General features: G+C 39.3%; 1 protein-coding gene across 10 annotated transcripts in view; it reads left to right on the top strand.

Moving 5' to 3' along the window:
- Positions 1-15,350, top strand: part of ZMYM4 (zinc finger MYM-type containing 4) — a 154,711-nt gene extending 139,361 nt beyond the window's left edge. For all 10 annotated transcript variants that reach the window (XM_034961047.3, XM_034961045.3, XM_034961068.3 and 7 more), the window contains 5 exons: positions 1,401-1,552; positions 7,375-7,486; positions 8,883-9,131; positions 11,858-11,987; positions 12,878-15,350. In XM_034961047.3, the coding sequence (XP_034816938.1) occupies positions 1,401-1,552; positions 7,375-7,486; positions 8,883-9,131; positions 11,858-11,987; positions 12,878-13,085 (851 nt within the window). In that variant the 3' untranslated portion in view covers positions 13,086-15,350. The remainder of the gene's footprint in view (positions 1-1,400; positions 1,553-7,374; positions 7,487-8,882; positions 9,132-11,857; positions 11,988-12,877) is intronic.
- Positions 15,351-16,463: the final 1,113 nt, after the last annotated feature.

Here is a 16,463-nt window from a genome sequence, read left to right as displayed (position 1 = left end):
TTACAGGGATGGCAACCCATTTCTACCACTCTTTCATTGAGAAAATACTTACTGAATATCTCTTATATACCAGGTATGAAGCTAGGTACTAGGGTGAAAAAGTCAAACATGGTCTGTGCTCTCATGAGATACGGCTTGCTTTAACTAAAACCAACTCACAGGAGCCCATGTGTATGTAATCTTATCTCAGTGCAGAAGAGCAATGACTAGAAAGGGTGTTTTAATCTTGGCCCCACAATGTGGATCAACATGTTGTAGTAGGACCTCTACAAATCAAATTGGATAACTCCCCTGCTCAAAATTAATTCAGCTCATTGTCTGCAAAATCTTAATATGAGAAATGAGGCTGATCATGATCTGCCCCCACCTGCCCTTATTGCCTTGTCCTATACACCCAAGTCCCCTGAACCTTTGCAACCTGTGACCTAGCAAAGGGAATACTGTATTCTAGCATTTCCAAGGCAAGAGGGTGTTATTCATTATTTGAGGTGTTCTGTATTCAAATAAATATCAGCTAAAGAAAGTTAAACAGCTGGTCGGGTGTAGTGGCTTATACTTGTAATCCCAGCACTTTGGGAGGCCGAGGCGGGCGGATCACCAGAGGTTGGGAGTTCGAGACCAGCCTGACCAACATGGAGAAACCCTGTCTCTACTAAAAATACAAAATTAGCTGGGCATGGTGGTGCACGGCTGACTCCCAGCTACTCAGGAGGCTGAGATAGGAGAATCGCTTGAACCCGGTGGAGGCTGCAGTGAGCCGAGATTGTGCCATTGCACTCCAGCCTGGGCAATAAAAGCGAAATTCCATCTCAAAAAAAAAAAAAAAAAGAAAGAAAGAAAAGAAAAAGAAAGTTGAATAGCTTTCTTTTTTGCAAATATGCTCAGAGCCTTTAATGTACCATTAAGCACTGTGAATTCTTCAGAGACAAATATAGTATCTTGTGTTTTCTGAATATCAAATCTTAGAAACCCAGTGTTCTCCAGCTCTCACATAAGACTAGTATTTTGTGGACTCTACTTTGGGAAGCCTTTTTGTGTATCCTCAGATTGGAATTCTTTACCTATCTACCTGTTTAACTCTTCCTCACCTTTTAAGGTCTAGCTCCAGTATCACGTTTCCCAGAATCTAACCTGACTCTTCCCTGTTGGATAGCCCTCATTTGCTTTCACAGAATGCCATTTAAAGAAAGCCTCTATCATAGCACGTATTGCACCATATGCACTGGTCTTTATTTCCCTAACTGAAGTAGACTTGAGATCAGAATCTGTCTTTAATCCATATACCCACTAGTCTGCACCGCAGTGCCTGGAGCACAGTAGTGTTCAGTGTTTATTCAGTTAATCAATGCTACTATGTTTGTTAAAAGTTAATGTTTCAGATGTTTTCTACCTTTCCACAGTCCGCTCTATCAAGCTGAAGGAAGACATTCTGTCCTGCACTTTTGCTGAGTTGAGTTTGGGCTTATGCCAGTTTATCCAAGAGGTGCGGAGACCAAATGGTGAAAAATATGATCCAGACAGTATCTTATACTTGTGCCTTGGAATTCAACAGGTATCAAGTTAAACATATGGATTCTTCAACCTAGCAAATCCATTGACTAGAATATGTCCCCACAGAAATTACATGCACATGTACACACCCAGATATATACTGGTATTTTCACTGGAACATTGTTTTTAACAACAACGAATTGGAAACCGCTCAAGTGTTAATCAAGCTTTGTGGATCAGTCAACTATAATATGTCCATACTGTGGAATACTGTAAAATATTTACAAAGGAATGGCTTGCTTCTGTATTTATTGACCTAGGAAATTCTTAGAGGCATATATTTTAAAAAGTAACCTGCAGGGCCAGGTGTGGTGGCTCACGCCTGTATTCCTAGCACTTTGGGAGGCTGAGATGGGAGTATCACTTGAGGCCAGTGATGCAAGACCAGCCTGGACAACATAGGGAGACACTGTCTCTACAAAAAATAAAAAATTAGCCAGGTATGGTGGTGTATGCCTCCACTCCCAGCTACTCAGGAGACGGAGGCAGGAGGATCACCTGAGCCCAGGAGTTTAAGGCTGCAGTAAGCCATTGGAGCTCCAGCCTAGGTGGCAGAGTGAGAACCTGTCTGAGCAAAAACAAAAAAAAAGTAACTTGCAGAATTATATATATAGTGTGATTGTTATGGGAAAATATGCATAACATAAAATTTACCATTTTAAAGTTTGCAATTCAGTAGGACTAATAAGTACATTCTTAATGTGCAGTCATCACCACTGTCTATTCTGTAACTTTATGACTCCAAAGGGAAACCTCAAACCCATTTAGTAGTCACTCCCCATTACTCCCTCCACCCATCCCTGGCAACTATAAATCTGCTTTCTGTCTCTCTGGACTTGCCTATTCTGGATATTTTGTATCAGTGGATTCACACACTATGTGGCCTTTTGTGTCTGGTTTCTTTCCCTTAGCATTATGTTTTCAAGGTTTATCCATGTTTTAGCCTGAATCAATATAGCATTCATTTTTATGGCTGAATAATATTCTATCATATGGATATACCACATGTTGTTTATCCATTCATCCACTGATGGACATTTGAGGTTCCACCTTTTGGTGATTGTGAATACGCTGCTGTGAACATTCACGTATAGGTTTTTGTTTGAACACCTATTTTCAATTCTTTTGCCATATATGCTTAGGAGTGGAATTGCTGAGTCTTGTAACTATGACTGAGTTGTTGAGGAACTACTGAACTGTTTTCCAAAGTGGCAGCACCATTTTACATTTCCAGCAGCAGTGTATGAAGATTCCAGTATCTCCACATTCTTGCTAACATTTGTTAATTTCTGTCTTTTTTTTTTTTAAGCAACCATCCTGGTGGGTATGAAATGATATCTCATTGTGTTTTTAATTTGCATTTTCCTAATGACATTGGGAATCTTTTCGTGTACTTTTTGACCATGTGTATACCTTCTTTGGAGAAATGTCTATTTAAGTCCTGTCTTAGTCTGTATTGCCATAGGGGAGTACCTGAGGCTGGGTAATTTATAAAGAAATTCTTGGCCGGGTGCGGTGGCTCACACCTGTAATCCCAGCACTTTGGGAGGCCGAGGCAGGCAGATCATGAGGTCAGGAGTTCGAGACCAGCCTGGCCAACATGGTGAAACCCTGTCTCTACTAAGAATACAAAAATTAGCTGGGCGTGGTGGCACATGCCTGTAGTCCCAGCTACTCGGAAGGCTAAGGCAGGAGAATCGCTTGAACCCAGGAGGCAGAGGTTGCAGTGAGCCAAGATCGCACCGCTGCACTTCAGCCTGGGTGACAGAACAAGACTCTGTCTCATAAAAAAAAAAAAAAAAATTCTCATGCAGAATCATGGCTTATGGTTCTGCAGTACAAGAAACATGGCTCCAGCATCTGCTTCTGGTGAGCGCTTCAGGCAGCTTCCAATCATGGCATCATATGATCATGGCAGAAGGTGAAGGGGGAGCAGGCGTCTCATGGCAAGAGAGTGAGGACGAGGTGCCAGGCTCTTTTTAACAATCAGATCTCTCAGTAACTAGTAGAGGGAGAACTTCATTACTAGGAGAATAGCATCAAGCCAGTCATGAGAGATCAGGGCCCCACTGCCAACATTAAGGATCAAATCTCCACATGAGGTTTGGAAGGCACAAGTATCTAAACTATATCAAGTCCTTTGCCTAATTTTTAATTGAATTGTCTTTTTGTCATTGTGTTGTAGAAACTATATATATTCTAGATATTAAACTTTTATCAGATATGTGATTTGCAAATATCTTCTCCCATTCTCTGGATTTTCTTTTGACTCTCTTGATGTAGTGTACTTTGAATGACAAATATATATTTATTTATTTATTTATCTGTTTATTAATTAATTTATTTATTTTGAGATGGAGTCTCGCTCTGTCGCCCAGGCTGGAGTGCAGTGACGCCATCTGGGCTCACTGCAAGCTCCGCATCCCAGGTTCACGCCATTTTCCTGCCTCAGCCTCCCGAGTAGCTGGGACTACAGGCGCCTGCCACCACACCTGGCTCATTTTTTTTTTTTTTTTTTCCAGTAGAGACGGGGTTTCACCATATTAGCCAGGACGGTTTGGATCTCCTGACCTCGTGATCCGCCCACCTCGGCCTCCCAATGTGCTGGCTTTACTGGCATGAGCCACTGTGCCCGGCCAAATTTTTTTTATTTTAATGAAGTTCAGTTTCTTTTTTGTTCTTCCTTTTCTTTTCCTGTCTCTTTTCTTTTTATTGCCTGTGCTCCTGGTGTTACATCTAGGAATCTACTGCCACATTCAAGGGCATGAAGATTTAATCCTCTTTTCTTCAGAGAGTTTTATGATTTTAGCTCTTATATTTAGGTCGTTCATTTATTTTGAGTTAATTTTTGTATCTGGTATGAGCTAGGTCTACCTTCATTCTTTTGTATGTGGTTATCCAGTTCTCTCAGCACCATTTGTTGAAGAGACTGTTCTTTACCCATTGTATGGGCTTGATACCGTTGTAGAAAATCTTTTGACCAAATATAGATGGGTTTAATTTGGACTCTCAGTTCTAATCCATTTTTCTTTTTTCTTTTTTTTTTTTTTTTTGAGATGGAGTCTTGATCTTGGCTCACTGCAAGCTCCGCCTCCCGGGTTCACACCGTTCTCCTGCCTCAGCCTCCCGAGTAGCTGGGACTACAGGCGCCCGCCACTATGCCCGGCTAATTTTTTTTGTATTTTTAGTAGAGATAGGGTTACACTGTGTTAGCCAGGATGGTCTCGATCTCATGACCTTGTGATCCGCCTGCCTCGGCCTCCCAAAGTGCTGGGATTACAGGCGTGAGCCACTGCGCCCGGCCCTAATCCATTTTTCTATAGATGGCTATTTTTAGGGCAGTACACAGTTTTGCAACTTACACTATAGCTTTGTAGTAAGTTTTGAAATCAGGAAGTGTGGTTCCTCAAAATTCTTTTGGCTCTTCAAGGTCCTTTGAAATTCTATGTCAATTTTAGAATGGGTTTTTCCATTTCTGCAGAAAAAGGTCATTGGATTTTGGTATGATTGCAGTGAATCTATAAATTGATTTGGAGAATATTGCCATTTTAACATCATTAAATCTTCTGATCTGTGACTACAGGATGTCTTTCCGTTTATTTAGTTGTTCTTTAATTTTTGCTTTCAGCAGTTTTTTGTGGTTTTAAGTGTGTAAGTCTTACAACATTTTGGTTACATTTCTTCTCAAGTATTTTATTCTTTTTGATGCTTTGGTAAACATGGGACTTTTTTTTGTTTGTTTGTTTTTTTGAGACGGAGTCTCACTCTGTCGCCCAGGCTGGAGTGCAGTGGCACAATCTCGGCTCACTGCAAGCTCCGCCTCCTGGGTTCACGCCATTCTCCTGCCTCAGCCTCCGAAGTAGCTGGGACTACAGGCGCCCGCCACCGCGTCCAGCTAATTTTTTTTTTTTTTTTTTTGTATTTTTAGTAGAGACAGGGTTTCACCATGGTCTCGATCTCCTGACCTCGTGATCCGCCCGCCTTAGCCTCCCAAAGTGCTGGGATTACAGGCATGAGCCACCGCACCCGGCGGGACTTTCTTAATTTCCTGTTTGGATTGTTCATTGCTAGCTTGAAATACAACTGATTTTTGTGTATTGCTTATATGCTGCAACTTGGCTGGATTCACTTATTAGCTCTAATAATTCATTTTTCTGTGTATTCTCTAGGATTTTCTATATATAGGATTCTGTCACCTGCAACTAGAGATAATTTTACTTCTTCCTTTCCTATTTGAATGCGTTATCTTTATTTTTCTTGCCTGGCTGCTCTGCTAGGATTCGCGATACAGTGTTGACGAAGAATGGCAAGGATAGGCATTCTTGTCTTGTTCCTGGTTAAGGGGGAAGAGACTTTTTTTAAACATGTATGTTGCGTTATAAGTACTGATATATTTCTGTAACTGTACAAAACTCACTTCTGCATAATGGAATTTCTTAAAGATTGGAAATATTTTTGCATATGAATAGTAGTTGACTTTGTGTGATGAGTTTGAATGAGTTTGAATAGTCTACTTTTTCTTTATTTTGAACTTTTTCAATAACGAAGATATATTTTTAAGCTTGAAAGTGACTATATTAAAAGAAGAAAAAGAAGAATACTGTTGAACAACAAACTGTAATCTGCCAATAAGTTCATAAATTGCATTTGAGGAGGCCTCATAAAAATGCCTATTGAAGTGGTAATTTTTGTTAGCCAGAATGAATTTAAACGGAAATAATTTTCTCCAAATCATACATAGAAATGCAAGAAACCAAGATAGCCACAGAAATATAAATTAAAAATACTAAACCTTAAAAACACCAAAATACTTTTATCACGTAATTACATGCTGCCTTGGATTCCGTTACTACTCATGGTGTGTCCCTGTCTCAATTGATTTTATCTGACCTGCGCCGTCAGTACTTTTTAAAAGAGACAGGGTCTTGCTCTGTTACCCAGGCTGAAGTGCAGTGATATGATCATAGCTCGCTGCAGTCTCAAACTTCCAGGTTCAAACAACCCTCCTGCCTCAGACTCCCAAGCAGTTAGAACTACAGGCATGCACCACCACCCCTGGCTATTTGTTTTTAAATTTTTTGTAGAGATGGGTCTCACTGTGTTGCCCAGGTTAGTCTTGCACTATTGACCTCAAGTGATCCTCTCACCTTGGCCTCCCAAAGCACTGGGATTACCATTCCTGGCTCAATACATTTTTAAACTGTAGGTATTCTTTTTGTTCTAGCCTATGATATGGTTGTTAATGGTTATAATTAACATAGTTCAATGTCCTATAATTAGACTTGAACTTTTTTGAGGGCTAGGTTGTGGGGCAGAGTTGAGAGCTGTAGTTAGAAGGCTCCAAATAAATAGTTTTTAAATTTGGGTTTCCTCAGGTCAACTGACATTAGCTAACTGTGTGATTGCAAGAAATGATCTTGTATCTAGGGTAAAAAACAAAAGAGCACATCTGCAGATACACATTATGAATCAGGAAAAACATGATTTGGAATGTGTGCATTGGAACCAAGTTTTAGTATGTCAGTTTTAGGAACTAAGTAAAGGGTTCTTCATAATACTTCTTCTGTACCATCCGTGTTTGAAAACGAAGTACAAAAACTTTACCTTGCAAGGTCAGTGCTGAAGATAATGTGTTAACACGAAAAGGAGCTTTAGCTTGAATTCTAGTGTTTTAACAACTATCTCTAAAGTACTGAGAGGTTGAACATGGTTTATAAAATTGTAAGGGCAAAAATTAAGGGTAAACTGTATTTCTTACAATAATTTTTTAAGAAGTCATGTTTTCTTTTTATCAACATGTATATTTTCTTTTTTTTCTTGTAGTACCTGTTTGAAAATGGTAGAATAGATAACATTTTTACTGAGCCCTATTCCAGATTTATGATTGAACTTACCAAACTCTTGAAAATATGGGAACCTACAATACTTCCTAATGGTAGGGTGATTTTTTTTTTTATTGTTTTCATGATGTGCTTTCTTAAATTGCTTAAGTTTTTTGGTTATCTTTAAAAAAATTGTTCATTTTTATTTCTGTCCAGATTTATACCATATTTGGACTTCTGAGGAGACGGTCTTTGGTTTATTGTTGATTGTTTTAGGAAAACTGTACAAGTCATATAGCACATGTATAGATACTGATTGCAGAAAATATAAACTAATTTGAAGTTACATTTACCTTTTTAGAAACCATTTTTGATCTGGTAGCATTGGTGTAGCTTTCACATATCATATCTGCTAACAGTGGACCTTTTTTGGTAGTTTGTATGTATACTGAACTGTTGTTAAGAGAGTTAAGTCCTCGTCCTTGAATTATCTTTGACCAGATGTCATCAGACAAGTCCATAATTCACTCCAGGTCTCAGGCTGAGGTGAATGAAGAGGTTCAATGTTATGCTTAGTAATATATGCACCTTTCTGTTGGGCTGCAGAGCACCTTTAACAGTAAGCTTAATGATCTCCAACAGGAGTTTGCAAACTATGGTCCATGGGCCAAATCTGGCCTGTTCCCTGTTTTGCAGTCTGTGAGCTAAAAATTGTTTTTACATTTTTAAATAGTTGGGGAAATTTTTTTAAGAATTCCTATTTCATCATGTGAAAATTATATTAAATTCATGGCTGGGTGTGGTGGCTCACACCTGTAGTCCCAGGTGTGACTTTGGAAGGCTGAGGCAGGAGGATCACTTGAGCCCAGGGGTTCAAGATCAGCCTGGGCAACAAGGTGAAACTCTGTCTCTACAAAAAACACAAAAAATTAGCTGGGCATGGCGGTGGTGCCTGTAGTCCCAGCTACTCAGGAGGATGAGGTGGGAGAAGCACCTGAGCCCAGGAGTTTGAGGCTGCAGTGAGCCCTGATCGTGCCACTGCACTCCAGCCTGGGCGACAGAGTAAGACCCTGTCTCAAAAAAAAAAAAGAAAAGAAAAGAAAAGAAAATTATATGACTATAAATAAATTTTACTGGCATATAGCTCTGCCTGTTTATGTGTTCTCTACAGCTCCTTAGTTTCTACAGCAACAGCGTTGTTCAGAGCCTATATGGCCTACACATCCCAAAATATTTACTTTCTGGCCCTTCATAAAGACAGCTTAACCCCTAATCTAAAATATCAATAGATTAAAACGGTTTCAGGAGACTCCACGAACGGTGTCTACTTGAGTGGAATCATCTGCCTTTTTCTTTGTGGTGCGTTTTCTGGTTTTCTGCATAAGGAAGAGGGGAAAGAGGAATAGTCAGTTTTTCTCTTTATATCTCCCTGTCCTAGAATTTGAGAGATTACTTAGTCTACTTTAGCAGGAGCTCAGTACTGTTTCTTGTACCCCTTCTTCTGTCTAGGTTACATGTTCTCTCGCATTGAGGAAGAGCATTTGTGGGAGTGCAAACAGCTGGGCGCTTACTCACCAATCGTCCTTTTAAACACCCTCCTTTTCTTCAATACCAAATACTTCCAACTAAAGAATGTTACTGAGCACTTGAAGCTTTCCTTTGCCCACGTGATGAGACGGACCAGGACTCTGAAGTACAGTACCAAGATGACATATCTGAGGTTCTTCCCACCTTTACAGAAGCAGGAGTCAGAACCAGGTATGGGATACTGTTTGTCAGATTTCTCTTTGAAGTCTTAGTAGTAGTACTAAAATAGAGAGTTACTGCAGAAAGGTAATTATAAATGCTAGACGTGGAAGAGTGTACCTTTAACATTCGAGTATTTTTCTCTGTTGTCAGAGAGTGGTCAAAGGCTGGCCTCAAAGTGAGAGGAATCACGTGCTTCAATATACTTTCATTGGCTTTTAAATTAGAAATTTTGATTTAATTGGGAAGAGCTCAAATAGCCTGCATTTTAAAACTTCTCAGGAAACTAAAAAATACAAACAGGGTTGAGAATCACTGATTTACTAGCACCAGATGAGTCAATCACTAGTTAAACGAAACCTGCAGAACTTTTAGTCCATTGTTTCTAAATCTTTTTTTGACCAGAGCCCCTCTTTTTAGTTAACATTGTGAAATTCTGAAGGAACTTAAAAGCTGACCTACAATATACTGCTTTTGTACACAATAGAATAATAGCAGTGACAATTTTATTAGAAGGTTTATTGTCTTGCATTTCAAAAACAGCCTATTAAATAAGTTTGTTTTTAATGTTCAAAAACTTAATCTTGGTATTATAGGATTAGAAATTAAATTTATTATTTTTGAACAGAATCATAAGTCCTGAACTTCCCAAAATCAGTTTCTAAGAGTGAAATACATTTTTTGAATGTGAGAATTTAAATCACTGAAACTAAAATCTGTATTTGTGATGTTCAACTTTGTATAAACTTTTTTCTGAATTGTTCATTTACTAAGATTATCTTTTTCACCTAATGTCTATGTCCTGCTTGCTTAGTTTTATATATATGTAACCCACTTTGTGCTCTCAATTGATTTTTTTTTATTTATTTATTTTGAGATGAAGTCTCACTCTGTCACCCAGGCTGGAGTGCAGTGGTGTGATCTCAGCTCACTGCAGACTTCGCCTCCCAGGTTCAAGCAATTCTTCTGCCTCAGCCTCCCGAGTAGCTGGGACTACAGGCATGTGCTACCACGCCTGGCTAATTTTTGTATTTTTAATAGAGACGGGGTTTCACCATATTGGGCAAGCTGGTCTCGAACTCCTGACCTCAGGTGATCCACCCGCCTCGGCCTCTCAAAGTGCTGGGATTACAGGCGTGAGCCACCATGCCTGGCCTCAGTTGGTATTAACTGGGGGAGGGAAAGGCAGATGGATAATGTTTCCCTGTTTGCTGATTGGGTGCTTGATATGATTAGTAATGAATTCAGCTTGCTTTCTAAGTGAGTAACTAGCAAAGTCTTTCTATTTAGCTAGCTGCTAAATGGAAAATGGGTGAGTTTTGTTAAAGTAATAATGCAGGAAGCTGGGGAAAGTCCTATACCAGTTGTTAAGAGCAGATATAGGCTGAGTGCAATGGCTCATGCTTGTAATCCCAATATTTTGGGAGGCTCATGCGGGAGGATTGCTTGACCCCAGGAGTTTGAGGCTGTAGTGAGCTGTGATGGAGTCACTGCACTCTAGCCTGGGCAACAGAGTGAGACCCTGTCTCCCAAAAAAAAAAAAAAAAAAAAAAGAAAACCTTTTTTCCTTAGGTCCATCTAGTGTTCTCTTGAGGAGTGAATGGAAAAAGTGGGAAAGAAATAGCCCACTTTTCATATCTTCACCCTGACTTCCTTATATAATGCTTGGCCTCTGCAAAATACTGTTGGGGAAAAATGGTTTGTTCTTTTCTTACCAAATAGTAACTCTGCTGATAATTTCTCTTCCCAACAAAGATGCCATTTCTCACAATATTCGAACAAATAAACTTGAGCAGATGCCCAGTACTAGTGCCCCACAGTAGAAATATTCTCATAGAGATGACAGCTTCTGCTGAGTTCGGTGGCTTGTACCTGTAGTCCCAGCTACTCCAAAGACTGTGGCGAGAGGATCACTTGAACCCAGGAGTTCAAGGCTGTGGAGATTCAAGGCTGCTGTGATCATACCATCATGCTCCAGGCTGGGCAACAGAGTGAGACCCTGTCTCTTAAAAGAGAGATGGCGACCGGGCACGGTGGTTCATGCCTGTAATCCCAGCACTTTGGGAGGCCGAGGTGGGCTGATCACCTGAGGTCAGGAGTTTGAGACCAGACTGGCCAACATGGTGAAAACCTGTCTCTACTAAAAATACAAAAAAATTAGCTAGGCATGGTGGCAGGCGCCTGTAATCCCAGCTACTTGGGAGGCTGAGGCAGGAGAATCCTTGAACCTGGGTGGAGGCTGCAGTGAGCGGAGATTGCGCCATTGCACTCCGTCCTGGGCAAGAAGAGCAAAGTTCCGTCTCAAAAAAAAAAAAAAGAGATGGCAACTTCTGTCTTGATCTCTACTGTAGGAGAAAAACATGTGGAACCCTTCTTTCTGCTTTATCTTGATATGTCTCAGGAACCCTGTGCCTAATGAAGTTTATTAATAAAGTCAGGCTCAGAATAGAGACGTTTTCCAGTGCCAGTGCCGTACTTTTTGTCATGGTGCCCCCACTTTGGTGAGCAGGGGAGCATAAAATTCATGGGATAGGGACTTTGTTTAATGCCATAGAATCCAGCACTTAAAATAATGTCTGGCACCTTCATAGGCACTCAGTATTTGTTGAATGAGTGTGAGTGAGTGAAAGGGAGGAAATGACAAAGTTCTGGCTGCGAAGCAAAGCTCATTGGCGTCTTGAGACTCAAAGAATAGACTTTTCTAATATAATCCTTTGATTATTATTTCCTGTCTCAAGATAAACTGACTGTTGGCAAGAGGAAACGAAATGAAGATGATGAGGTTCCAGTGGGGGTGGAGATGGCAGAGAATACTGACAATCCACTAAGATGCCCAGTCCGACTTTATGAGTTTTACCTGTCAAAATGGTAATCTTTCTCTGAACTGAATGTAGTGCACTCAGAAGGCAGTTAACATATTTTGGATTTCAGATGCTTGAACATCAGAAAAGTAGCTTGCCCGTGGCTTTAGACAAGGATTTACCATGAATTTTTTCCCCATTGTCGTATCTATGTGGATTTTGAACCACAAAACAAATTACCTTGTCTTTATAATTATTTTATGAAAATGTCTTCAAAAGCAAGAATCACTGCTATTGTTTGATCTTTACAACTGTTGTACAACCTTTATGTGATATCTAATCTGTAGTTATTCTGTTATTTGTATAGAAAAGAAATTTTGTTTTGCTAAAGCTATAATAGAAAAACAATTTTTAAGGAATTGAAATTTTCTAAGTAGTCCTTTTCTTAGAGGAACTTTATGATTTTAGAGTTGTAACACGTTTTTTTCCTGAAAGAAATGTAATAGCTGCATTTGCCCTTTGATAATGTGTATCGAGTGCCCTTGGAGTTCATTCCAGGATATTGGGCACTTCCAATATGTGGTGCTTGGCCATAGTGTCACATGTGAGTTGACTTTTTTGTTGCTCTTAATAATGTTTGAAGTACTAAAGTTTATGATTTACACTTTGTCTTATATTAACTTTATACTCACTTCCGATCCATTGTGATTTCAGTTGATTCCTGGGAGGAAATATCCCTGTAAACTATTTATCTCTGTGGGTACATTGCTTTCCCCATTGTGAGTCACAGTGGAGAAAGGTTGACAGCCATATTAGGTTGGTGCAAAAATAATTGCAGTTTTTGCCCTTACTTTTAATGGCAAAAACCTCAGTTTACTTAAGAATAGTACATATTTCCTATACTCTCTGATTTCTAATTTTCTTTTTTCTCTTTTTTTTTTTCCCCCCTGTGGATAGTTCTGAAAGTGTGAAGCAAAGGAATGATGTGTTTTACCTTCAGCCTGAGCGCTCCTGTGTCCCGAATAGCCCCATGTGGTACTCCACATTCCCGATAGACCCTGGAACCCTGGACACCATGTTAACACGTATTCTCATGGTGAGGGAGGTACATGAAGAACTTGCCAAAGCCAAATCTGAAGACTCTGATGTTGAATTATCAGATTAAAACGGAAGTAAGGTTCTTATTTTCATACATATTGGTATGCACCAAACTGTGAATGCATCCAGCTGTTGGAAAATGATGTATAAGTCTAAGTCCTCTTGACTTGACCATAAGATCATGGAAAACAGATGACTTGTGAACCCCACAGTGTGGATGTGCAAATGAAAATTGAAGGAAAGAATATGAACCGAGAAATGTTCTTTGGCAGTGATATAGTTCTTAGACATCTTCAGAATGACTAATTTCTCCGAGTGGTGCATAATCTTATTTTGTTTGGGAGTAACAAATCATGGAATATTTTTAAGGAAAACTGTTGTATAAAACTTTACCATAGTAACCTTAGACCTTAGAGAGGTAGCTTTGGAGTGAAACTTTGGCTGCAATAGGCTACTTTGGCAAGCCCTCCGTAAAAGTCAGAGGAGAGATCAGTACAGAGTTAAGAGTGACATCAAATGAGGACTGTGGGACCCAGATTTGAAGACCCAATAAAAATACTCAACTTTTTAAAAAAGATAGTGAAGTGGTCTTGATTGATTTTGATTTTCACTGCCAAGCCAATCATGTGAAGGACAGAAGCTTTTGCCTTGGGCCCCTCACATCAGGGAAAATGACCTTCACTGCTGTTAACAGTAATGTGTCCCTTTCATTTTCTGGATCAAGCCTTCTCAGCGGTGGGTCTGGATGTGGGTAAACTAAGGTAAAGGGGATGATATTCCACAAACTAATTATGCACACAGAAAATCTGTGGAGCCTATCAGACCCCAAGTGTCTTGAAATGTTTGTAGAAACCCACTAAAATGCCCCTTCTCTGGGTGTGGGCCCTTATTGCTGCTGTCTCACAGCCTGAGCTGTGGTACAGAGAAATGGGGGTTCTCCTTTTATTTTCATTTTTTTTCCCCAATGGCAGCTTTTCTCCCGTTGTTTTACCTTCCTATTTCCCAAACAGTTCCTCTTATTTTGTCTTTTGCACCAGTTTCTGGAGGCCCTTGTCATTTCAAAAAGGATAGTCTCTTTTCTTACTCTGGCAAACCTGTGAGTGATTCCACAAAGATACAGTATTACTTAGCTATCTGAATTATGATAGAAAAGGTCCTAGTTAGGTTCCTATATAAAGCATTTGGAAGATGACCTTGTTGCCCTTGAAACTTGAAAATAGGGATTCTGGGGTGAGGATACAAAGACATTGTCTTGCATATCCATAAGCAGGTCTTAGAGCATTATTCCAAACTCTAGCTGTTTCAGTAGTTCTATGAGGATTGCAAGTCATAGGTGTGTGTGGCCTATCAGTCCATCTCCCTCATCTCCATTCTCAGTTTCTTCCCCACAAAATTTGGAATCAAAGCTTTTATGACGTTTGCCAATTGCAGAACTTCTTTAGCTAAGGTTAATTTGACGCTATGATAAAACTGAGAGATGTCAAAAAGCCTCTTAGAAATTTTAATCTTGAAAGACTTTTCAGGGTATCTCATTTTTTTAGGTGGGGGTGGCAGTTGTATTTCTTTTTTAACAAATAAAAGGCATTTAAGTAAAACTAAAATGAAAAAAGTAGGCCTTCTGACATTGTGTACTTGGTGGTTCTGTCCCTCTGCCTGTAACAAATCTCATTTTTGTTACCAAGAACTGTATGAAAGAAGTAAATCCACCCCGATTCTGTATGATTAATTCCATCTGTGTTTGTCATTTCTGACTGGAAAACTTCTTACTCCATACCTTGTTCGATATGGAGGACAAATAATTGGATTGTCTGATAAGTCTGCCAATAAACTATCCAGAAATAGCAAGTGTAATAGTCCCCACTATACGAATTTTATGGTTTGTATAAACACTAACATTTTCCCCTTCTGTAGTTGTATGAAAAAGCAAATATTGTTAGCATAGTAGATAAATTGTTATGAAATACCAGAAAAAAAAATCTGTATCTTTTACTGAGAACACCCAATACCCAGATAAATGACTGTATCAGGATTTCATTTGCATGTTAGTCCACAGAGTTGCCCAGAACCCTAAATTTATTCATAAGAGAAAATATTAATTATTGGTCATTCCTCATAAGTGTAGCTGTTGATATGTGCGTCTGATTATTGCTTTTTTAATTTTATGAAAATTGTGTAAAATTACATTTTTTTTTCCAGGGGAGAAAAAAACATCAAACAAAAACATCTAAATCATCCTTTTTGTTCTTTTTCAGTTTTTAACCACTTTTAGGTTTTCCCCTTGCAGAAACCACAGAAATATTCCCTTAGAATAAAATAGTATATTTGTATTTGATGGGTGAGTTCTTCTTCTTTACGTCTTAAAAGAATTTGAAATCTCTTTTTCTGATTGACCTTATTGGTATGACCCAGCAGTTAGTAAAATTACAAAGAAAGAGAGCAGTTTCCGAGAAAGAAATTTTTTTTTATGTAGTCCAGTCAACATATTCTTTCATTGCAAGTTCTTTTATTTCCTTTTTTCCATCAAAAGACTTGTTCCCATTTTTAGCTAATTTACTGACTATATTCAAAGTCCCAACAGGTAGAAATATCAGAGATCATTTATACATATCATTTCAGGCAAACTTTTTTGAGATTTACAAAGCCTACATCAGTTCAACTTTAATGAAATTGTAAGACTAGAATAAAGGATATGTTCATTCTTAAGTATAAATACATGTTTAAAACAGGAATGTAAGACTAAATAGCATTTTCCTTCGACTTCAGAGTTGTCTTGGTATTATGCAGCTGTACTTTCAAATTCCGTATCGACTTTCTACCTACCTGCCTTGTGGCAATCCTAAATTTATAAAACAGGTTTTCCCAAAAGATCTAATGTAAAATGAATTTCTATCAATGAATTCAGAATTTAATTTTCCAAAGAAGTCTCCTAGGGTACTGAGTTGAAGTTTTAGGAAAGAAGCAATCATACCCTGAACTCCTCTAGACTCGCACTTGTCTGTTATTATACTGTGCTATCATCATTGAAGAGAATAGTGATTGAGAGGCAATGCTATGTAGTGGAGAGATCATAGGCGTTGAAGCCTAGTGTTTCTACTTACTGGTTGTATAACTTTAGGTAAATTACTTAACCTTGGGCCGGGCACGGTGGCTCACACTTGTAATCCCAGCACTTTGGGAGGTCGAGGCAGGAGGATCATGAGGTCAGGAGATCGAGACCATCCTGGCTAACATGGTGAAACCCTGTCTCTACTAAAAATACAAAAGTTAGCCGGGCGTGGTGGCGGGCGCCTGTAGTCCCAGCTACTCGGGAGGCTGAGGCAGGAGAATGGCGTGAACCCAGGAGGCGGAGCTTACAGTGAGCCGAGATTGTGCCACTGCACTCCAGCCTGGGCGACAGAGCGAGACTCCGTCTCAAAAAAATAAAAAAATAAGTAAATAAAAATTA

This window comes from Pan paniscus, chromosome 1, assembly GCF_029289425.2.
Source record: "Pan paniscus chromosome 1, NHGRI_mPanPan1-v2.0_pri, whole genome shotgun sequence".
Lineage (NCBI taxonomy): Eukaryota > Metazoa > Chordata > Mammalia > Primates > Hominidae > Pan > Pan paniscus.
This window is presented reverse-complemented; position numbering and strand designations above follow the sequence as displayed.